This window comes from Ictalurus punctatus, chromosome 5 (assembly GCF_001660625.3).
Source record: "Ictalurus punctatus breed USDA103 chromosome 5, Coco_2.0, whole genome shotgun sequence".
NCBI classification, from domain to species: Eukaryota; Metazoa; Chordata; class Actinopteri; order Siluriformes; family Ictaluridae; genus Ictalurus; species Ictalurus punctatus.
The window spans coordinates 11,913,331-11,938,804 of record NC_030420.2 but is presented as its reverse complement, the minus strand read 5'-3'; the positions used below and the strand labels follow the sequence as shown (position 1 = coordinate 11,938,804).

Here is a 25,474-nt window from a genome sequence, read left to right as displayed (position 1 = left end):
CATAATCATCGACAAATATCAGCTCTGAACTTCTCAGTCTTGCATGCTTTTATACTTGAGTAAAAATCCAATGTATTATTAATAATATTATTTTATTATATTATTAGTAATATATAATAATAGGATGCTGATCACACAAATATCCTAATCTTAACTAAATCACCACAGAATCTTCCCATCCATGATTAGTTGGCTGCTGTAGATTTCAGGCCATTATCTCGTGGAAAGTGCTCCATGTGTCTGGAGGGTTTTCTGCAAGTCATCGTAGTGCTTCTTCTTTAGGTACATTAGTAACAGAGGAATCAGCCAGCAGTACAGCACACCTTACTCATTCTCAGTACTTTACAATAATACAATGTGTGATTAGTCTTTTGTTTTTGCCTTACTCTATCATCAAAGCTTAAAACATGTGACTACAGGTGAACTTTGTAACCAGAAGCAAAAATGGTACCATGGAAATTCTAAAAAACTGAATTTCTAATGAAAAATCTGTCAAACAGTACAATGGAATGAGAAAATCTACATTTTATTATTTTATGCAACATGTACTGTAATTGTAAGTATTTTTTTGAAAAATATAAGTATGTAAAGCAAGTAGCACTGGTTGAGGATGAAACACACAAAGGTGTTTAGGACATTTGTTCTGTGTAGAGTGTGTGTGTAATGTAATCTTCTATCTTGCTGGTGAAGTGGGGAAGTGGAGGGCTTCCAGTTGAACATGGCTTCCCCACACCAACAAAGTAGAAAGGCACGTGAGAGATTCGGCCATTTGACCAGCACTGCAAACAGAAATGATTACCATAACAATCTGCATAAATCACACCTGAAATTAAGCACCTCATTCAGTTCAAAGTAAATTCCCCCCAAACGTTTTTAGACAGACTCACTGAGATTACTCCCCTTTTTTTAAATAAAGACAAATGCATTTTTTAAATTTGACAACTGATTGTGAATCCACAGGTTGCAGTTTCCTGCAGTTATTGATCTACTACCTAACATAACCATTTTCCACTGTCAAAGTGCCAGTGCTGAATCAGGGATCAGCAGATGCTTTTAAAAACTGACCTGCGTTTCCACTGCGCCAAACCGTTACATAGTTTCCTAATGCATGGCGTAACAATATCACGGCTATTACGGCTTTATATATTTTATGGCTTTAAGGTCTTTAGAGTCTACTCTAATCTGGGTATCTGCAGGTATCAGCACTTCAAATTTAATACTTTTTAATACCATTTTCAAGACATTTCCAAAAAAAATGTAAGACCTGCATGTCACTTCAATCATGCTAGACGATCCATCAGCTATAATGGATTGTGTTTATGCATATACATCCATTTCTGGGTTCAAGTAAACTATAGCAGGGTAAACTTCTATAGAGGTATATGGGAGACCAGAGCAAACCATGCATTACCATTTCTCCAACAGTGAAAGAAAAAAAAAAATCCACTATATCCTTCCCATGGCTTTCCAAGAGAGGAAAACAAAATACAGAGAGAGGGATTATGGCAGTCAGAAGAAAAAAGATCTCAACTCCCACGCAGCAGTGTTTATGAGTTTGTTTGTTTTTTTGTAATTTAATGCAAGGTAATATAAAAAGCAGTGTTATAAATGTACAAAAATGTTTGTAAATAAGAAAATATATATATATATTTAAAAAAAAAAAAAGTTGCTATTTTGTAATATATTATTGCACTCAATAATAGTTAATAATAATACATTTTTATTTGGGGGAACAAATAGTAATATTTTTCTGACTTAATTCACTTTTGTGTGTTAGACCTTGTGGCTTTTATTTTGGCGGAAAACCGCAGGAAGACCTCCTTTTAGATGGCAACAGTTTTTTAAAATTCACTTCTCATTGCCAATCAGGTGAAATGCTGTAAACCACAAAAATGTTTGAGATTACGCTAACGTAAAACCAAAGTGAATCTGGCACGTGTTGGGTTCTAAACGCACGTTAAAAGCGACTCAAAATCACAGCACAGACAGAGATGAAGTTGGTGTGGAGCGGCATTTACTGTGACCTGAGCCGCTCTAAAACACAGATGAGCCACACACACTGAGTGCAACACTGACATGGGTTTACCATTTCAAACAGCAATGAGCCAAAATAACATCTAAATCTTCATTACAGTGTCGGTTCGATTGCATTTTTAAGATTTTTGAAACGTGAATTTAAGACATTTTAATGCTAATTAAGGCCTTATTTTTATAGTAAGGAGTTTAAGACATTTTAAGGACCCACAGACACCATGCTAGTACTAAAAACTTTATTTTAATAGGACTTTTATTTGCCTGCAGATCTCATCTTACTATCAGTTTTATTATAATAAATACTAAAGCAATTAGTTTACTTTGTTTTTTGTTTTTAAAATATCAATACATACATATAGGGATGTCCCGATCAGATCTGAAAGATCACTATTGGGGCTGATTAAGGCATTTTTCAAACTGATCGGTATCAGCTTTATTGAGCATTAAGCCCAGTCCATTGTTGTACGTCAGCTGTCACTGAGAGCACAATTTGTGGGAGGACTACGCGCCTGAAATGTCTGCTGTGTGGAAATATTTTAAATTGGAAAACGAAAGCAGTCCAACAGCCACTTGTAATGTCTGCAATGCGAGCATTTCATGAGGCTTTTCATGAGGCACAAGAGCAGCGTTCAACACCATCAATTTCATAAGGCAACTAAACACTCAACAGAATACAATGAGTTCACTCGGGTAACTCGAGCAAAGGCTGCACTAAAGCAACACACACTGGAGGATACTTGTAAAAGGACAGAGAAATTTTTTCCTGGAGATTTTAAGATAATAACCATGGCTCTGAATTGATGAGCCCTATAAAAATATTTTTAGTTTGTTTACTTCGTAGGTAAAAATTTTTATTTATTTATTTTTTTTAAACTATAAGGAACAGCTTGGATTCAGGCAATTTTTTTCTTAATGCATTGAAGAACTATTCAGTTGTCAAGCATATACTGTACATCAGACATTTTTTTTTTTTTTTTTTTTTAATAACTTTAATGTATTTGAAGTGTGCACCTAGCATTAGCAAAATACAAGTATCAGATCAGGGCTCTATATCGGCAAATATTCAATATTAAATGATCCGGGTCGTGGTTGAGGGAAAAAACTTGATTGAGACATCCCTACATACATTATAATTTTTTGCAAAACTTTAGCCAAAAATTGTCAAAATGGATCTTTCAGTTTTTGTTAGAGCTGCAACAACTAATTGATTAAACTGATAATAATCGATTATGAAAATCATCGTCAACGAATCTCATTATCGATTAGTTGGTCTGTGCGCGGCACGAGGTACATTAACTCACTATGTTACTTCTGTTCTGAAAACATGCTTCGGAGAGTAAATACTAAAGTTGTGTCCCAAATAACGTACCATACATTACACTATGCACTCTGCGTAAGTCTAGTGTATGAATTTTAGAAAGGTAATATCATCTCAAAAGGAACACTAGCGGGTTTTTTTACTAACCGGAAGTATAAGCCGCTTCCTAGTCGATGGCGCATGACGTCATACGCACGTATTGCGACACCACTAGCTTTACCAGATACCCAGAGTCACCGACAATGACTTTCTTCAGCTTACTGTTTATGTCGTTACCCTTTATAAAAAGTAATGCATAAATATTATTATATAATATAAACTTAAATATTAGTTTATATCATATATAATTATAAGTATGCATTATTTGTATGGATGCACAGAAAGCACTGAATTAAACTACAGTCCTAAATGAATAATATATATTCTGGTGTGTGTCTGTGTGTATTGGGTTCTTTTCAGTCTTATATAATTGGACAAACAGTTGTGTAAATTTATTGTCTGACGTTTATATTTGTAATATAAAACATTATTTTAAATAAACAAAAAAGGGTACTGAAATTCCCCCCACCCGACTAATCGATTAATCAAAGAAAAATAATAATAAATAATCGGCCAACTAATCGGTTATGAAAATAATCGTTAGTTGCAGCCCTAGTTTTTATTCAGAAGAGGAGGGAAAAAAATAGGACAAAGGTTGACACAAAATGATGAAACAATGATAACATTAATGATGGTGATAATTATAACGCGATTCATTACGCTGTGGGGTAATGCCCGGTAGTCTTCTGCTCTTTATTGTGGTCTCCTGAGCAACACTGAGCAGCATCAACAGAGAAAATGTCAGCCATGTGAATGTTTGACAACTGATTTCTAAAAGGATTCCATCGAAATGAATCATTGAACCGCCTACAAATCCATCTGCCAATCATCCAGCTGATTTTTCACGATTGCCAGTTTTCAATTGCACAGCTGATAATACCGTTAATACACACACAATACACACTCCTTGATGCTGAAATGGTGGACATGCTCGTTGTCCTGTCTCTTTTTAAGGCCAGTCGTTCTGGACAATTAAATTGTTAATCGTGACATGTTAAAAGGAAAAATTGAGACATCAACAACAACATATAATAAAAACACTCACCACAGTGAGCAATGCACCATGCTGAAAGTGAGGCTGGAACTGCATCAGTCTTGGCTCTGCTCCGGCCTCGCCTTTCACAAAACCGCTAAAATAAAGTACATAACAGCCACGTGAACACATTACACACATGATATTCAAGGCTGTGGATTTTACTTTACCAATCTACAGCGCAATCAGTCAGTTTTAATTCATCGCATAAAGTTAGACAAAATCATGTTGTGGTACTGTTTATTTAATTAAGCAAAACATAAATCTGTACATTCCTAGCTCTAGCCTCTCTAATTTAAACCTACAGAAAATATCAACAGAACCCAGTTATTTATTCAATTATATACTACAGCCTAAATTTCTGTGAATCCATAAGGTTTTGTTTTTTTACATACATCATTAATAATATATATAACATACTTTCAGCTGTTTGCAATGAACAAATCAAACAAAACCAATTGAAATAGTTCAACACAACGAATGCTTTAAGTGGTTTCCCGAAATTCAACTGAAAATGCAACTTATAATGACTTCTCCAGTTCAAAATTATTCAACCCCTTCATGGCAAGCGTCTTTACTACTTAGTAGAGCACCCTTTTGCTGTTATGACCTGCCTCAAACGAGATGCAGAGAGAAAACCAGCTTCTGGCAGCGTTCCTGAGGAATCTTATCCCATTCCTCATGAGCAACAGGCTCCAGTTCAGTAATATTCTTGGGCTTGCGTGCTGCAACTGCCTTCTTCAAATCCCACCAGAGATTTTCTATGGAGTTCAAGTCAGGTGACTGTGATGACCCTGTAGAATCTTGCAGGACTTCGTCTGCAACAAAGCCTTGGTGGAATTTGAAGTATACTTGGGATCACTGTCCTGTTAGAAGGTCCAATGAGACCAAATCTTCAGCTTACTCACAGACAGCATGACGTTTTCTCCTAGGATTTCCTGATACTTCAGTGATTCCATCTCGCCTTCCACACGCTGTAGGTTTCCAGTGCCAGAAGATGCAAAGCAGTCCCAGAGCATCACCGAGCCACCACCATGTTTGACTGTGGACAGAGTGTTCTTTCTTCATTCTTCTTCCTCCAGACATACCGCTGATCCATGGTGCCGAAAAGTTCCAGTTTTGTTTAATTACTCCACAGAACAGAATCCCAAAACTTCTGTGGCTTATATATATGATTTTAAGCAGACTTTTCTTTTGCTTTTGGGTCAGTAGTGGTGTACGTCTTGGAGTTCTGGCATGGAAACCTTCTGTGTATAGTACGCTCCATACTGTGCTCACCTCAGTGCCTGTTGCCACCATGTCTTTCTGCAGGTCTTTTGCAGTCACTCGAGGGTTTTTCACAACCTGCCTTCTCAAAAATCTGGCTGCAGCCATTGATAGCTTCCTTTTTCTGCCCTGTCCAGGTATTTCATACATTTTCTGCCCCTAGCCAGTTCAGTTATTTCATGTGTTCCAGCTCAAGCAAAGCTGGTGCAACTAATGAATCCCTTGATTAGATGCATCAGGTGTGCTTGAGACAACATCTGTTTTGCATGTTTGTGTTGTTGTGAATGATTCTATTCAAGGGGTTGAATAATTTTGAGACTGGAGAAGTCATTAATAAAGTTGCATTTTCAGTTGAATTTGGGGAAACCACTTGAAGCATTCTCTGCGTTGAACTATTTCAATTGCTTTTGTTTGATTTATTCATTGCAAACAGCTTAAAGTCTGTAAATTTTGACAAACCTGATTTGCAGTGGGGGTTGAATACTTTTGATTGTATACACGTATATGAATACATACATACACACATATATAGTGTGTGCATGTGTATGTATTATATATATATATATATATATATATATATATATATATATATATATATATATATATATATATATATATATATATATATATATATACACACACACACATACATACACACACACACACACACACACACACACACACACTTACTTTGCCAAAAGAATGAGCCCACTAGACTTTGAAGTATACTTGGGATCACTGTCCTGTTAGAAGGTCCAATGAGACCAAATTGGATACAGCATACAAAGCTACAGCATACAAATGCTGTTTTTTTTCTTCTTCTGTATAACAATTCTTTTCTTTCACTTTTTATTATTATAAATTGTAAGGGCCGGTTAAACTCAGGGACAGTGTAGCACACCACTGTAAAGCTCTGACTGATCAGTTTGCTTTTTGCCTGTAAAGTGCACAATTGCCTGCCGTAATCCTTCATGCAAATGCTACTCAGAAAGGTGCGGTAAATGTTTAGTTTAGTTATTTATAAAGCACATTTAGAAAACAACAGAAGCTGAAACCAAAGTACTATACATATAGTATAAAACAGATTTAAAACAAACATTTAATAGTATCAAATACAAATGGACAAATGAAAATTCTACACCCTCAGAACGAATTAAACGATAACGAATAAAAGTGGGTCTTCCAAGAAGATTTAAACATAGCAATAAGAGGGTGAAGATCTAATATGCAAAGGGACACTATTCCAGAGCCTGGAGCAGCTACTGAGAAAGCCTGGTCACCTTTGGTTTTAAAGCTTGGACAAGGGACTCAAAAGAGTAGATGGTAAGGAGATCACACATGTACTGAGGAGTAAGTCCATGTAAAGCTTTAAAAAAGAATAGCAAAATGTTTAAATCATTGCGGAAATTGACTGGCAACCAGTGTAAAGCGGTGAGGACAGGAGTAATATGCTCACGTTTTCTGGTGCCAGCCAATAATCTAGCCACATTTTGTACTATCTGTAAGCGATCTAGAGCAGGGGATTACAGTAGTCTACCCATGATGTTATAAAAGCATGAATAACGTTTCCAGGTCCTTCTTAGATTAATTAAATGTCGCTTACCATACTGTAAAGAGAAAAACCCTCAGTACAGACAAATCCCACTCAGATGGACACCAGTAGCGCATGATACTCACCATGGAAGTAACTCAAAGACGGGGCTGGAGCGTGTTTTAAATACAGCAATGATGGCAGAATGATTGGAGGATTCTGCATTTCCTGGTAAAGAAAAATAAGAAAGAGAGACTTTTAAATCACATTTGATATATTTGTTATATAATTTTTTTATTAGTTGCCGCTTGCAAACTGGAATCATTGGTATTTGCGAAAATGTTCTATGTAGAGTTGCAACAACGAATCGATAAAAAATAATAATCGATAATCATCAATAATAATCGATAATCAACATGCCTCGGAGAGTAAATACTAAAGTTGTGTCCCAAATGAAGTACTATACACTTACACTATGCACTGTATACTCTACCATCTAGTGTGTGGATTTTAGAAAGGAAATATCGTCTCAAATATATCACTAGCGTTGTTTTTTTTTTACTAACCGGAAGTATAAGCTGCTTTCTAGGCAATGGCGCATGACGTCATACGCACGCTAGCATTAGCAGACACCCAGAATCACTGACAATAACGTTCTTCAGTTTACTTCCTGTCAGCGTTACCTTTTATTCCCAGCATGACCTCAGTCACCATCAGATGGAGGCGAAATAGTCATGTGACTGAGGAAGAAAGCGTGTAACCTCCAAGTCCTCTAAGGCAGGGAGGCATTTTAAACACTGCGAAAATCAAACTGATGCACGAGGACAAACTTATGTTTATATCCAAAATGCTCCACTGTGTGCAAAGAGTTGGGGAAACTGGCACACACTGTTTAAAAGGTTTAGTTTAATTTAAGTTTATTGTCATTATATACTGTATTTGCACACTTGCAGTGTAAATTCTGTTGTTTATTATAACGAAAGTGATCTATTAGTAACAAGGCCACGTTGCTGATCACGTGTGGTGTAGACGCACTGATATAGAGAGGGAGCACGAGTAAGTCTAAAGGCAGTGAGTAACAGAAACCATTGCAAAGGTGCAGTGAAAGTGAGTTTTTATTATTAATTTAGGACTGTAGTTTAATTGGGTGCTTTTTGTGCATCCATAAAAATAATGTATAAATACTATATAAAATTTATTTTGTAGTATTTATGCATTATTTTTTATGGATGCACAAAAAGCACCCAATTAAACTACAGTCCTAAATTAATAATATATATTTGTGTGTGTGTGTGTGTGTGTGTGTGTGTGTGTGTGTGTGTGTGTGTGTGTGTGTGTGTGTGTGTATTGGGTTTTTTTCTGTTTTGGACAAACAGTTGTGTAAAGTTTTAATCTGAAAAAAGGGTAAAAGAAAGTTTGCCCCGCCCCATCCGATTAATCGAAAAAAATAATCAGCCAAACCTATTGATTATGAAAATAATCGTTAGTTGCAGGCCTAGATGTAATTAATCAGAAAATGTTAAAATAATTTCTTATTATTGACACTTTTTGACAATTACTGAAAGAAAACATACAAACCATATTTAAAACAATACATGATTAAAACATATTTTAAACTTTATAGGTTTGCATTGTGATGGACACACTGTGGCACTGCTGCACTAAATAAATTAACAAGGCCTTTTCCCTACCTTTCAGAAGCACAGCCAGCCTCTCTCCGGTGGGATCCCAGGCAAGAGACTGAACCTCTCCCCCAACTCTGATTAGCATAGGATAAGATTAATTTCAGTAAATATATTAATGCAAAAAAAAAGAAAAGAAAAGAAAAGAAAAAAAAGAGAGAATCTCTAGGATCTAGAAACTTACATTAGGTCACCGTCAGGCCCACTGAAAGTAGTCACAGAGAGATTAGCCACCACTGCAGCAGACTTAGGTCCTCCTGAAACCAATGATATTAATTAGTCCATTAGTAATGAACTCTAATCATTATACACGATGTCACAAAGAACATTCAGAATGTATTTCTCCAATGTGCTTGAAAGGATCAGATATAAATCTTTTAGTGAAAGTATTAAGAAAACCAATGGAGGACGCAAGAGGAAACTTTCAACGGATGAGGCACGAGCAAGCAGAACAATTTGGGGAATGAGCAGGCTTGATTAGAGCTCTGAATGCCAAAGTCTAAAAACCACCTTAAGGTGTCTCCACCTTAATTAATCCTCTATTTCTAATTTTTTTTAATGCTCGAATGACTGTAGGATCAACAACTACAACAAGCTGCTCAGGCTACAATCAATTAAGTCACATCATTCACTTCAGATTTATTCTTTGCACACCACGGAAATTTGGGATCTTCTGTGTCAAGGAACCCTTCAGGTAAATGATCCTGTAATGTATGAGCCTCGTCTGCACTTGTCTGTGTAGTGTGCCAACTGTTATGTCAACACACATGGCCAAGAACTGCCTACAGTCAGAAATCTGGGGTAAATAAATAAATAAATAAAAATTCCAATCTTCAACTGTCCAGTTTGAGTGAGCCTGTGCCCACTGTAGCCTCAGATTCTTGTTGTTGGCTGACAGAAGTGGAACCTGATGTGGTCTATTGTTGTAGCCCATCCACCTCAAGGTTCAGATGTACTGTGCATTCTGAGATGCTTTTCTGCTAACCATAGTTATAAAGAGTGGTTATTTGAGTAACTGTAGCCTGGCCACTCTCCTATGACCTCTCTCAACAAGATGTTTCCACTCGCAAAAAGATGTTTTTGTGTGTGTGTTATACACAAGTTTGTGTAAACTATAGTGTTGTGTGAAAATCCCAGGAGATCAACAGTTTCTGCAATACTAAAACCAGCCCATATACTTAAACCAGCCCACCTGGCAACAAAAAACTTTGGCATAGTCACTGAGATCACATTTTCTCCCCATTCTGATGCTTTTCTGGTCTTTATCTGTGTCTGCACAATTTTATGCATTGCGCTGCTGCCACTTGATTGGCTGAGTTTACAGTAAGTGTATATTTAAAAAGAACCCCGACTATGAAGACTTGTAGGCCTCAGCACGCAGTAATTGCCCTCTTCTACTTTAATACGTTGTTAGAAACACATGAAATGTTCATTACTTTAAAAATCCTTAATATTTAATACATATTTTAACCTACGGAGACCGCCATTACGTGACATGCTCAATGCACTCTGAGTCGATGACGTAAAATGGTTGCACTTGAGCACTCAAAAGAATTAGCTACTAGCCGCCGCAGCAGGAAAAGAATGTCATATTGTGCTGCTTTTGGCTGTAATTTTCTAGTTCTTGTGTGCTGTGATACAGGAGATATCTGTACATTTATTCAAACCCGTAAGAATCTTTGTAATGTGTTTTTTCTGTATATTCTCATAACATAAAGCTCCTGCAAAGTTCGCCTAAAACGCATAGCCAAGGCATACCGAAAGTAAAATTAAAGCTGTTCTTGAACCATCTGGGAGTACATGCATGGTTTTGGTCTCTTCTGAAAGGTGGACTAAATATTTTACATAATTGGATTGTTTGGACATTTGCCAGTGTAACAACTTTTTTTTCAGGATGTTATGGATCAGTGGATTACTGTGAGGCTTCAAATGAGGTGAGTTTCCTCCGTTTCATAAATGTTTGTTTGTATGTCGGTGGTCTGACAGAGACACTGATTGTAGCTGCTGTTGTGATTGTGTCTCAAAATGGTTTATATCAATCGAATCACAATAATCTTAGCTTTCCAAAGATATGAGTACCTTCGTTCACACAGAAGCTGTGTACATAGCATAGATTTGCTCATAACATGGCGACAGCGCGCTGGCCGTCGGAATTTTAACAGGATAAAGTATAAGATATGACGATAATCTCAAAAAATTATTGATATTAGAATACGTTTAATCATAAAACGATAGTTTTATCCATATGCTTACCTTGAACAGCAAGCACTCTGGCATAGACGTGCAGTTGCTACACAGACACCATCGATTTTGTCCCACTCTCACCTCCCTGATCGTCTTCATTTTCATGTACATTTGTCTTACAGATGTCTTCCATATATACATATGTCTTCTATATTAGCCTCCTCACTTATGTTATGCTCGGGTTCAAATTGAAAAGGCTGAAGACATGTTTACATCACTGAAGAATCAAGACCATTGCAGACATTTGACGTCACTACCCAGAATGCATTGCGACGTAAACAGCAGTGGTAGCCTATGAGTGCAAGGATTTATTTATTTTTTTAAACTGACATCTAGAGTGTTTTTGTAAAGCGGATTTATATAGAGGATGTCAGCGTTAATCTAATAAGCAATACAAGTCTTCATAGTCATGGTTCCCTTTAAAATAGCAAACTTGCTTCACAAAGAATGAAATGTTTGAACAATTTGGTATATAAATTAAGAGGCAAATAATCTAAAAAATTCCCAAAGCTGTGAGTGTTGTAGTATATATAATTGTAGAAAATAAAACACACTAGGATTTATTACCTGCCACATCTGAAAAAGTAAGCGCGTAGATCACCGTTTCTCCCTGAACGCAGAACAACAATCTACTTCCATCCGGACTCCAGCACCCTGACTGGGGGTTAAATAAACAGACAGCATTACACAGAAAGTAATAACCTGTCTGTTGAGATAACATCACTTACATTCATATATGCCTTGCATCATTTTTGTTATTTTTTGAAAATCTTTAGAAAATGACATGCAAGTGCTTCAGTGAAATGTCTTCTCAGCCCAACTGGACTGGCATAGTTAAGAAAATAATGCTTTAAATTGTATGTTTTTTGGTATGATTAGCTAATCAATTAACACCTCAAGGCCTCGAATAAATCGGCTGGTGTAAATGTGCAAAAACTGACATGGAAATGAGCTGCAGTACCAACTACAGAATTTTCACACTAGCACAGCAGACCTGTAGTGTAGCAGCTGCCTGCACCTCTGTACAGCGCACGCAGACTCACACCGCTAGAACACTGGTTAAACTCATCGCCTGTCTGCTATGTGTGTCATGCACTTCAAACCCATGTCTAAAACAAAATTCAGAAATGAGTCAACCTTTAGTGTGATTCAGTGATTAACTCTAAATCCAAAAATGCATCTCTCTGTGTAGAGACCTATAAATATGCTGAAAAAAGAGAAGTCGATGAAGCATGAAGAAGAGAGATGAGAGACAAAGGACATGTATATTCTTAGAGTACAAGTTACATTTTCATTTCTTAAATCTTGGTCTTATTGTTATGTATGTGATATTTGGAAAAACAGTTTTAACCTATATAAGGGGTTGCATGACTATTAAGTTTAGTCAACCAGTAGGCATAATTCAAAAAAGTAGCTAAAGCAATAACTGATGAGCGCAGTACATGTCATACAAAGTGTAAACACCTCATTAAAGCAGAAGTAAAAAAAACACCCTTCCTGCATAGCTTTACACAATATCAATATATACATTATGCCATTAATTGCCGTCAGCCATTTAGGACTGTTTGTGACCTGGGAGTCTTCTGAACTACCAGGATCTTGCAGAATTCAGACTGTCAATTTTTGTTTTTTTACAGTCAAATGCATTGTTAATCACTCTTGCTTATAGGAAAATTAGGAGCCTTAATTTTAGGATACAGGGTTGGAAGTTCAGTCCTGTACTCAGGTTAATGTCTGTGTGGCATTACACATGATCTCCACCTGGGTCCTCATGGGTTTCCTACAGGTTTTTGTCACTTCTGAAAAACATGCCAGTAAATGTAGCCCCAAAAACATGCCGGTGGTGGATACTCTAAAGTGCCCCTAGGTGTGAAGCAGTGTGTGCGTGCAACCCTGACCAGGATAAAGTGGTTACTGAAGATGAATGGAGGAATATTAGGACTAACACATCCATTTTTAAAATGAGCTCCAATCAGCCACATATTCTTTGTGAATATGACCCCTGCTTTTTACACATATGTTTCTCTAATATTTGCTCCAGTACTTGTCCTAGTTGAGATGCCTTCCCCCCCCCCCAACCTGATTTATAGCATATGAGCAATTCCCACGGCCAAGAATTTCCACCGATATAACCTGTTTACTGAAAACCTACCATCACAGAAGACTAGGGTCAGTTGTTGGAGCAAACAATACTCATTTATATAAAATATTTAAAATATTTCCATGATTTTAACAGACTTGTAAAATGTTTAAAATCTGTCCTTTCTGAGCATTTTGCTTTTAGATAGAAGAATCTGTTATGTAATACCACAGTAATTAGTCTGGGTTTAGAACTTTTTTTTTCTTTTTTTTTCTTTTTTTTTTACTGTTTTGGTCCAGTGCTGGAAAGTTGAATAAAACTGTACAAGAATAAACATTGATAAAACATTATTGCAGGTCTGTTTCATCCAAACACTAATGTGAGCCTGGAATAGTTGTAGCTTTCAATTCATGTTATACAGCTGTGTCTTTTCAAACATTTATCAAATTTAACAATTGCCCTTAGACAATGATCAAACACAGGTCAATTTGATTTTCCCCAGTAGAGACGCAGTAAATAGAAAAACGCTGGGTAACTGGATAAATATACTGTATTTTTGTAAATAAATAGTCAATTAACAAAACAGGCAAATTATTTCCCTTGATCAGGCTGTGCATAATGACATAAAATGGAATCAAGTGAATAATTTATTACTGCATTATGCAATATCTTACCTGACAGCGGCCTTTGAGACAAGGCCACCTTTCACACGTCCACATCTTTGTCTCCCATACCCTGCAGATGCGCACACACACACACATTCATTTATATCTGTAAATTACTGCACAAAGTCCAATTGTACAGGCATGTAAAGGCAAACAGTTCAAAGAGACAGTAATTATAATAATGAAAAGCCATTAGCAATATTTCAACAATATATTTTTTCAAGTGTTGAAATAAGAGCAAGCTTAATATTCATTAAAATACTAAAGAACAGAATGAAGGCTTTTCTTTCATTGCCATGGTGAACAAATTCCAATCTGAATGAATGAATGAATGAATGCATGCATGTAAGAAATACTAGCCAGCACAGGAGGCAAGGTGTTGGAATACCAAGGGTAAAATTAATTTACCATTAACTAAACATTAATTTAGTGACTGCTATTTTATTTGTGCAAAGAAGACTTAAAACAGTCAGTACAGAGTAAAAAGTCTATTCTCTGCTTAAAAAAAAAGAAGCTGACTTGTATTCATAACTTATATGCTCTCCACCTATATTACTGCAGTGCTGGTTTCCAAGTCACATCAAAACCAAGAATATGGACCTTAAATTATGCTCCATTTCATGGACCATGACTCACTTGCAAATTAATGCAATAGCCCAGAAACTCCCAACTGTATCAAAACACAGCTAAACATGAGCTACCTTAATCATGCATGTCATCCTTGAAAGCAGGTTTAAAAAACAAACAAACAAAAAAAAAAACAGATGATGTGAAACTGGGCCATCTGCAACATCCTTGTCAAACTTGATACGTGTGCATACCTGAACAGAGCAGATGGAGTGGCCGCCAACAGTCGGCTGCCATCTGGCGACCATGACAGATTTGTGACTCCTCCACCTCCTACACGCTGCAGAGGAACACAGATTTCTGCAGCCACATTCCATACCTGAATAACACACAACGCAAAACACAGCTGGGCACTGGTCTGTAACTGCTGGGGTATAAAAGACATAAATATGCACAATTACATAAAACTTTGTCTAAATCTTGTGAACACAGTATATTGTATACAATGTCTCATGCTCCGTGAGATTTATTTTACTAAGAATTCAGCTGCTTAAAAAAATAATAATAATAAAATAAAAAATACTGGCACCTACCATCATGGCTGTGTCAACAGGAGAGGCAGATACTAGTAGAGAACCAGAAGGGGACCAAGAAATGGAAGTAACTGGAGAGTGACCAGGATGAGATAATACCTGAGCACAACCAGAAGAGGGCCTGTGTGTGTGTGTGTGTGTGTGTGAGTCAGTGAATGAGTGAACGTGTGAGTGAATGAATAAGAGAGAATGAAGGAGCGAGAGAGCAAAGAGGAGGTAAGGGAAGAAGGGTGAGGGGAGAGAGAGAGAGAGAGAGAGAGAGAGAGAGAGAGAGACTTCTTAACCTAGTCCATCAGAATATTTGCAAAGCTTGACATTTATACAGTCGGGCTGCACGATTATGGCCAAAATGATAATCATGATTTTGAACAATACTGAGATCACGATTATTCATTGATTTTAGGGACAACATATTTTTATTGCACTTTCACACTTAAATAAACAGACCATGGCTTTCACCTCCATGTTGTGCTACATTCCTGCTAATGTACAAATCTTTGCATCAAATTAGACTGGTCCTGTGCATCATCTTGTAGAAGCAAAATATAAATAAAATTGTACCCAAAATATAGGATAAGTAAAAATATAAATGCCATTAACCAAATGAAAATATGCAATCAAATGAAAACAATTCAGGCCTATGCAGAAAAGGCAATAACAGTGTTTACAGGAGCAGAGACGCAGCCAAATCACCCAATAGAGTGGCGCAGGGATGACATCATTTTGTATCAGAACCCGGAAGTTAGCATCACACTGCTTCCCTCGACAAAAATCCAATAAGATTTTCCACATAGGCTTTTGGATTATTGTAATAAATAAGCTCTGTGATCAACAAAAGTTTACAATACTAACACGTTTTGTCCATCAAGATAATTTTCACAAATGAACACAGCTTTTATGAAGTTTGAAGCCTAAATACAATCGCCAGAAATAAACAGCTTGAATCTTCATCCACTTCTTTTGGGGGGAATTGTGCAGAACATACCTGAACCAGTTTATTTGCAAAGTTTTTTCCTGTTCGGCGTGATGACGTTTAATGTCCCCAACAACATCTGTAGTGCCATTTAGCAACATGTTAGTGTCATGATTTCCCCTGGTGCAAGAACTGAAATTCGCAGCTCGCTCTTTTTGCGACAGTGACTTTGTTTACTTTCTACATGTGAATTTGTTATGATTTCTGTCCTGTCTCCTCCCCCGTATGGTCATTGGTTGTTCCCTTTGTGTCATCATTAGTCTCAGCTGTTTCACGTTCACCTATAATTACGTTTGTCATTTAAACCCCTCATGTATCTTTGTTCGACGCAAAGTATTGCATGAGTTTTCCGTGTACCAAGCCTTTGTTCATAGTATCACGTCTCACAGTTTTGATCCTATTCTCAACCTCGTTGTTTGATTCTTGTTTAGCCCTGTTTATGCCCGTTTGCCGATCGCCTGTTCTTTTGCTTGTTTTTGACCATGCTATTTCTCTCACGTTTTTCGATTTGTTTACCTCTCTTCAGTAATGCTCTTATATGCACTTGCATCCATCCTAAACCCTCATTACGTGACAGTTAGCCTTTTTCAATACACATAAAAGCGTTTAAAAAAATCATGAGTGGGATTTTACTGGCGTATTTCATGTCGTAGAACATGTAAAAAATGTGAAAAATATTTTGAACTTGTGTTCATCACAGACCTTATTTCAGGCTTTTAACCAAAATCCCATGTAAAAAACCCGTTGACTTCAGGACGATGGAACCGAAGTGCTAAAATGCTAACTCGTTTCTGGGTTTTGACATGCAAAATGACGTCATCCCTGCGCCGCTCTATGGTAACTGGCTGTAAGTTTAGGAACTGCTTGATTTGATCTGCAACGGAGTTTTTTATGAGCGGAGGACGACCTTTAAACATCAATATCACAGTCGATCATGTCCAAATCGTAATCGAGATCAATATTCGATTAGTTGTGCAGCCCTATTATACAGTGATAACTCTTGGAACGGCAAGTCTGTCTAGATAAAAAATGCTGTTCATTTATGAACATTTTTAACCATTAATAATTAAAAATAAGCCAAATTTTTGTTTACCGTGTAGCAGGATACAGGACATTATAGAAGGTCATGCAATACAAAACAGAAAAGGGTGCATTTTTGCTCATTTGTGCTTGCTAAGATAAGAGATCACAAATAAATCGAGTCCTGTGCTTCCTTAAAATAAAAAAAATGCTGTGAGTGAGTGAGTGAATGAGAGAGAGAGAGAGAGAGAGGAAATCTAACAGTACCGTGTAGAGAGCGAGTTCGGGTCCACGTGCCAAATTAGTAGGCAGGTGTGGCAGGCCACGGCCAGTGTAGATGCACACAGAGGCTTCCACTGCATAGCACTCACACTCCTCTGCAGTCTGTGCTTCAGGATCGGAGTTATTGCACTGACAGATGAGGAAAAAAATGCAAGATAATACCTTTAGCAACATTTAGCAACATGTTAGGGTCATGATTTCCCCTGGTGCAAGCACTGAAGTTCGCAGTGCGCTCTTTTTGCGACACTGACTTTGTTTACTTTTTACATGTGCATTTGTTATGATATCCGTCCTGTCGCCGCCCCCGTATGGTCATTGGTTGTTTCCTTATGTGTCATCATTAGTCTCAGCTGTTTTACGCTCACCCTTAATTACGTTTGTCATTTAAACCCCTCATGTATCTTTGTTCGACGCGAAGTATTGCGTGAGTTTTCCGTGTACCAAGCAGGCTGTGCTTCAGAGTCGGAGTTATTGCACTGACAGATGAGGAAAAAAAACACAAGATAATATAATACCTTTGTGTAGTACTTAACTTTTTAAATCATGAACAGTCATAAAATGCACAGAGTGTACACACCGAGTAAAATAATTACATTTGGTTTCATACTTATTTTTGTTTGTAAAATTAGAACTTCTGTTCTTCATAAACTTTTAACACCGTTGAAGACTAGGTAGATATTACAGTTTTCCCACATCTGGCAATTAAATAAGCTGAAAGCATGTAGCCTACTAATACATAAATCTTTGTATTCAAGGACGTCGCTGTTCTCAATCAGATTCTAATGAGACTTACAATACTAATGTTTTGTTAATATAAGCCTATATTTTACTTACAATTGACATTAGACAATGTAAATAACAACCAATACAAATATCTTGTGTGCGACAAGCACCTATTGCAAAGATGATACAATTGTTTTGTAAAGAGTGTTCAATAATAAATAAAGAGTATTTAACCCTTCTATTGAAGTTTTGCCAAAAGTGTTAATTAGGGCTGCAACTAATGATTATTTTCATAGGCAATTAGTTGGCCGATTATTATTATTATTATTTTCGATTAATCGGATGGGGGGGGGCTTTCGGTACCATTTTTTAATTTATTTAAAATAAAATCCACAATTATATAAATTATATGTTTGTCCAATTATATAAGACTGAAAAGAACCCAATACACAGACACACACCAGAATATATATTATTAATTTAGGACTATAGTTTAATTCAGTTTTTTTCATCCATAAAAAAAATGCATAAATACTTACATATATTATAAACTAATATATAAGTTTATATTATATAATGGTATTTATGAATTACTTTTTATAAAAGGTAACGTTGACAAACAGTAAACTGAAGATAGTCATTGTCGGTGATTCTGGGTATCTGCTAAAGCTAACGGCGTCACATTACGTGCATGTGACGTCATGCGCCATCGACTAGGAAGCAGCTTATACTCCCAGTTCGTAAAAAAAGAAAACATTCCTTTTGAGACTATATTACCTTTCTAAAATTCATACACTGGAAGGTAGAGTAAACAGTGCATAGTGTAAGTGTATAGTACTTAATTTGGGACGCGGCTTTAGTATTTACTCTCTGAAGCATGTTTTCAGAACAGAAGTAACGTAGTGAGTAAACGTACTCCATGCCACGCGCAGACCAACTAATCGATAATTAGATTCATTGACAACGATTTTCATAATCAATTATTATCGATTAGTTGTTGCAGCTCTAGTGTTAATGTAGCGTGTTCAAAAACTTGACTGGCAGTATTACTCATGAACTGCAGTTTTGGAGACGAACAGATACTCAATGAAGCAATGAAAATTTAAATAGTATTTGGGCATTTTACTGATCTTTCCATTTTACTACTTACTAAATGGAAATTAAAATTTACTCCTAATAATTGTAATAAATGTAACTTGTAAAACATCAAAACTGGAAACATTTCCAGCAATTGTTTTACATAACGGCTTCTACGTTTGTCCACTCGGTGTACCTCCGAGAGTTGTAGATCTTAATGGAGTCATCCAGGAGGGCTACTGCAAACTTGTCTGTGTGAGGATGCCATGCAAAGCTTTGGACAGCGCTATCAGACCTAAGAGAAACACAAATAACTTTACTTGTACATAATACTTAAGACAAATATACAATCTCAAAACTAAATTCAGTAGGCGAATAAGGTCAACCTTCATGTGTGTATATGGATGTACTAAGAGTTACAATAAAATTTATAATTGTCTTACCAGCAAAAAAAGAGGATAAACATCTAATTGGTTTAAAAATAAATAAACAAATAATTTTAAAGTGTATGAAAAAGAACTCACCAACTCAATACTTGTGAAAATTCAGCGACCATATCCTCACCACTTAACTGGTAAAAGGTGACAGTAATCAAATTACCTTTGCACTTTTAACAAACAAAAGGCCAACAAAGTATCTGGATATGTAAATATAATGAATGAGGTGGAGGCAATGTACAAAATGAAGCAGTGCTTATTTCACATACAGTTGTTTAAAAAGAGCTCCATAGATTGCCATTACATAATCACCATAGCAAAATACTTAATTGTATCATTTAATGTCCACTTTATCATGTACAAAATGCCTTTTTTATATAAGAATGATGTAAAGGCCATATTTAATTCAAACAATCCAGGGCTGCTGAAACCAATACATCAAGGTGTAAACCAAGAGACTGAAAAGGGAAAACAATTAATTAATGTCAGAGTTACGGATGAAGCACTGCCCACCGTCAGATGTGGAAACAGAGAACAATGGAATGAAGACATCCATCGCAGAAGAGCCAAAACACATCCGGAACTCAACGTCAGCCACTTGGGTACTGTGAAAGACAAACACTTCAATACATTCAGTCTGATAGAGGAGAACAGGATTCAACATCAAAATAGTCAAAAATAGCAATAAATAAATAAATAAATAAAAAAAATTAAAACACACACACACCTTCTTCAGAACTGTTAGTAATTTCATCTAATAGCCCAGTAAGCCCAGCATCATGCCTACAAAGGGAGTCCGAGAACATAAGCAATATTGATGTCTTGAGGCTGTTTGCCTCTAGAAATTTATATTTTTATTATGAAATAAAACAGTAATACTGCTACTATCTGGTATTTTATCAAAACATAACCTATATCCCTTTAAAACCATTAAATCTTCATTTAGGAAATTCTGGATGAGGTTTTGGGCGTATGTGTAAGTGCATGTGTACCAGGCTCCAGCACTTCTCATCCACAAAGTATCTCTGTGATCCAGGAAGGCTGCTTTGCTGCTGCTCTCTGGGCGACTGTGTGGTTTCAGCGTCTCCCTTGGAAAATGAAGGCTAGGAGGTGTCCAGTGCTAAAACGTGTCAACAGATATTTCGATACTTTCAAAAAGTTATTTTAAATGGGTGTGGTTTCATTTAACAGTAAAAAAAATACATCAGTTAACAGTTAGACTGTTAAGACTAGGCTGTTTTATAGTGTCAGTATATCATGTGGACTCTGAATAGTAGGCAGGTTACTAGCACTTTGTCCAGGTAGAGCATGAGTTTTACCATCACATTTAACTCAGGTCAGTGAGCTAAATAAGTCAACAGTCATGTTAGTAGTGTATTCATCAGGATTCATCTGCCTCCTGAAGAAGGCAGATCATGGCCTGCATATACTGCTGGCTATGGTCTTGATCCAGACTTGTTGCACAACTTCACTAGTGTCTACAACTGGCTTAATGGTTTAACAACAGTTGATCCAGCTTTAGAAGCACTCATTTTAAAAGTACAGACAAATGCTCATTAAAGTGCCACAAAATCTAACAAAGCCAGGATCAACGGCCACAGCAAGGACTCAACTTTAACATCCAATGCGGAAGCCAAAATACACACCATACAGGTGCTATCCAAACTCCAAAGACATCCTCCATAAAACCTCAAGGAACAGAAATTAACATGCTGAAACATTAATGACCAGGCATGGAGTCATGACAGTACCCAATTCAAAAAAGCAGATACGCCTGACCAAAGCATGGTTTACATACTGCTGGTTGCTATGTGATGCTGTCTAACAGGCCGTTCTGGAGAGTGAAGTAGTTGAAAATGCATCATTAATCTGGTCCTCCTGTGTCTTGGGTGTTTGAGTGAACATAACACTGCTTCAAAACTTTTCTGCTGACGATAAGGGAGACTACCTGGAGAAATTTGTAGTCGAGATGCAAAGTAGGGTAGATTAACCTGCCTGAAGCACTGGCCATCAATTAAAGATGCGTAATTTCACAGGTGCATTTTATGTACAGGTAAGGTAAAAGCAGAACAGGTTGCATTTATATGGTCAGCAGAAAATGTGGGCTTCTCTGTCACTCACTCTCTTTGCATTACAGGTTTGACTCTCCTGGCAGAGGACACCATTTTTTTTTAGCCGAAATATCCTGTATTGAGCAGAATTAGGGCTGTGACTGTGGTAGCTTTTTACCAGTCAGGGAGACTTTATTTTAGCACTTCCATCAGTGAAACATCTCAATACACCCTTTTTGTGTCATGTTGTTGCAATGAGAAACAGCCTGAGGGCGCTGTGGGATATGGTATTGTGATTGAGAGAAGAAGTGGGTAATAAAGAGATGGAGTGAAACATCACATTGTGTAGTATAGCTCAAGCCTATAAAACTTTGAAAGAAATACCAGTAGGATGGTAACCTAAATAATATGTTAAAAATCTAAATATTATATAAAATAAAAAACACAGTTGGGTGACATGTCTGGAAATGGATCCTGAGATTTGTAGTGTTTGCCCATTTAACACTTTTTTTCCCCACAAAGCCGACATATGGCTTTATCCAAATTTATTGGTTCACCTCTCCCATTAGGCACGAATCCAAAATGTTCCCAGATCACAGATGTAACATTTCATTTCCCACCAAGATCCATCACAGCGACAGAACCCGAGGTGAAATCACAGATTACGTAATTTGTCTGTTAACATAAAATCTCCCACAATATGGTAGGCTATAATTACAATTTAATATTGCAACTGTTATTATTATTACACTTGTATACAAATCGTTGTACTTTGTACTTGTCATAATGCCCACTCAAGCAGAAAAATTAATGTGGCGTATGATGTGACACCACCGCAGGTAGCACTCCACCACCACAATTTAGGTGGTGCGGTTTTCATGGCCACTGTCACAGCCCTAAGCAAAAGTTTAGTAATTCTGGAAATACCTTGGTAACTTACCAGAGTGATGCCATAAACATAAGAGCCACATGAAACAATAGCCAGATAAGCATCATTAATCCACCACCATATTTTACAGGCTTATTATCAGCCATATAGTACACTATATAGAGAGTACAAGACATTATGTTTTGCCCTGTGTAATGCATGTCTAGAGAGTGGGAATACATTTGGGAGTCAGCCTCTGGCATGGCGATCATCATTACCATCATGTCATCTACTTTAACTTTGGGTATGGGACTGCTGCTGAGTCTGCATTGATGATTGGTTCACTGACCACCATTGTTCCCAGCGACCAATCACTGACCACCATTGTTCCCAACAGCCAATCACTGAGCACCTTTGTTCCTAACGGCCAATCACTGACCACTAGTGGATTACGTTATCGACTTATCGTACAATATATGGACATGATCTTGATCATTTTTGCTGACCTCGACATTGCCCATTGTGTTTACATGCATGTTTTGTTTACATATGTGAATGAATGTAACCAACATTTTAGCCATTCACGCTGCTTCTGTCCTCGTCTGCTCTAGGGCTGTCAAAATGAAAATACGAACTTTGAATATTTCTTGAATTTAAACTAAAAATGCACATTCAAATACAAAAACTGTGTGCATTAGAATTTAAGACGTGTAGCACTAGCACCAATTTAAATTAAAGTATACTGTTGAGAAAAATTACACGCAAGATAACAATGCACCAACAATGTTTAATGAAGAAGAAAATATCTCAAGAGAATAGTTATAGTGTTTCAAATAATCCAGTCATAGTCAATAATGTCGGGATTGAGCCGCTTAAGCTGCGTTCGCTGAAGCTGAACAGTGAATGATCTAAAAGAATTAAAAGTTCATGGCTCCTTGAAAGGCTGTACTTGCATTAATATACTATTATATTATCATTATATCAGTGGGATTAAATCATCTTAAAATGACTATCATTTATCAGTATTATTTCTGGAACAATATATCGTCCAGATAAAGTAATTATCGTGACAGGCCAATGACCACCATCGTTCCTGACAACCAACCATGACCACCATCGTTCCCGACAACCAATCCATGACCACCATCGTTCCCGACGACCAATCCATGACCACCATCGTTCCCGGCAACCAATCAACGACCACCATCATTCCCGGCGACCAATCAATGACCACTATCGTTCCCGGCGACCAATCAATGACCACCATTGTTTGTCCCACATGAGTCTGTTTTAAACTCTTTTCATGGCTGTATTTACAAGTAATAATAGTAAGTGATCCCATCTACAACCATTTCTTTCATGTCTATTTCCCACCTACTTACCATCACTGCTTATTTTTGTCTGCATTCGTGACAACTTCCGTCTTTAACAAATTACCATTCATTATTATTTTTTATTTAAAGAAACACTTATTTCATTCTATTTTACGTCAGAAAATAATGGTTCCTGTTACTCGTATTGATATGCAAATCAATGATTATGAAAATTAGCGTCGGCTGTCATCTGGCGACTTCTAGTGCCTTTTTGAGCACGAGTTAGCTACTTTCCCCTGAAAAGAGTTGGCAAGTGGCCGCTGTGTCACCTGTTTCTCGCAGCACTCGGTCCAATTCCCCCATACGAGCTCATTATTTGCCTCATATAAAGTAACCTGTCCGCTGAACGGCGGCGGCGGCGGGAAGAACGCGAGGGAGCACATGGTTCCCACATCGACCTGAAGAGAAGACAAACTAGTCTTATTACAGGCAAAATCTCTGTTACACTCAACTGTGTGCACATGACGTTCGCTCATAAAGCCAAAAAACAACGCTCGTGTTTGTTATCTAGTTGCTTTTCGTTCCCTATTAAAACTCGCTAGACATCTAAGATTACAGTAAACATGTCAGCTAATGAAATGTATTTTGGACATGGGTAACAGTATTCTATCTAACTATCAAGCAAACGTTATAAGCCAAACAGCTAGCTTTAAAACTTATGGCTAACTAGCACCCTTAGCATGAAAACAGTCATAATAAAAGCTCAGGCGATGAACTTAGATTTTTATGTGTGTTTTTAATAAGTAGCTAGGTATTTTATTTTGTGTCTGGCGCAAGAATCATTAAAAGGTCATATAAATGAAGAAGAAACAATCGGACAAACCGGATTTAACTTCAGCTGTGCTCCAGAAACCGCGCCATGCTCTTAACTACGGAACCTCAGTAGGGACAAACACCAGCTGCGCGCAAAACAACCCGAGACTGCCATCTGCAGCATGAAACCGCGCCATGCTCTTAACTACGGAACCTCAGTAGGGACAAATACCAGCTGCGCGCAAAACAACCCGAGACTGCCATCTGCAGCATGAAACCGCTTCGCTTTCACTGGTTTGTCCTCAGTATTTCAGTGTTCACAGGAGAGCCACAGTTTGATCAAAAATGTTGACTGAAAGACTGTCAGTTTATATGTCTAGTAGGTAGAACCAGTGCTTTGGAGTGACTGGTGTTTGGTTTGTTTTTTTTTCAATAATCAACTGTCCAGTTTTGGTGAACCTGTGTCCAGTAGCCTCAGATTCCTGTTCTTGACAGACAGGAGAGAAACCTAACTGATCATCTGCTGTTGCAGCCCATCTTCTTCAAGGAACGATGCGTACACCTTCTGACATGCTTTTCTACTCACCAAGGGTGATTATTTAGTTACTGTAGATCTCCTGGCAGCTTGGACCATTCTGGCCAATTTCCCCTGACCTCTTTCATCAATAAAACAGATCTACCACTAAATGGATGGGTGTTGTTGTTGTTGTTGTTGTTGTTGTTGTTGTCAGCGCCATGCTGTGGTAACTCTAGAGCAGATCACTTCGATCTTATCACTGGCATAAAGTTGGTTCGATGTTGGACG

The 25,474-nt window shown here is 37.3% G+C and overlaps 1 protein-coding gene across 2 annotated transcripts; it reads right to left on the bottom strand.

The window, feature by feature from the left end:
• Positions 1–510: 510 nt before the first annotated feature.
• aaas (achalasia, adrenocortical insufficiency, alacrimia) lies at positions 511–24,880 on the bottom strand. 2 transcript variants are annotated; one of them, XM_017467364.3, is made up of 17 exons: positions 24,740–24,880; positions 24,186–24,314; positions 20,617–20,744; positions 20,352–20,407; positions 20,138–20,229; positions 19,712–19,758; positions 19,384–19,482; positions 17,373–17,516; positions 15,113–15,233; positions 14,774–14,946; positions 13,962–14,022; positions 11,775–11,865; positions 9,148–9,220; positions 8,973–9,040; positions 7,428–7,509; positions 4,497–4,581; positions 511–779 (listed from the first exon to the last, which is right to left on the bottom strand). In XM_017467364.3, the coding sequence occupies exons 2-17, from the start codon at positions 24,297–24,299 to the stop codon at positions 630–632; spliced, it is 1,584 nt and encodes a 527-aa protein (XP_017322853.1). In that variant the 5' UTR covers positions 24,300–24,314; positions 24,740–24,880; the 3' UTR covers positions 511–629. The 2 variants fall into 2 exon arrangements, with proteins under 2 accessions (XP_017322853.1, XP_017322854.1); XM_017467365.3 differs by having other exon boundaries at positions 14,774–14,898.
• Between the last annotated feature and the right edge of the window lie 594 nt (positions 24,881–25,474).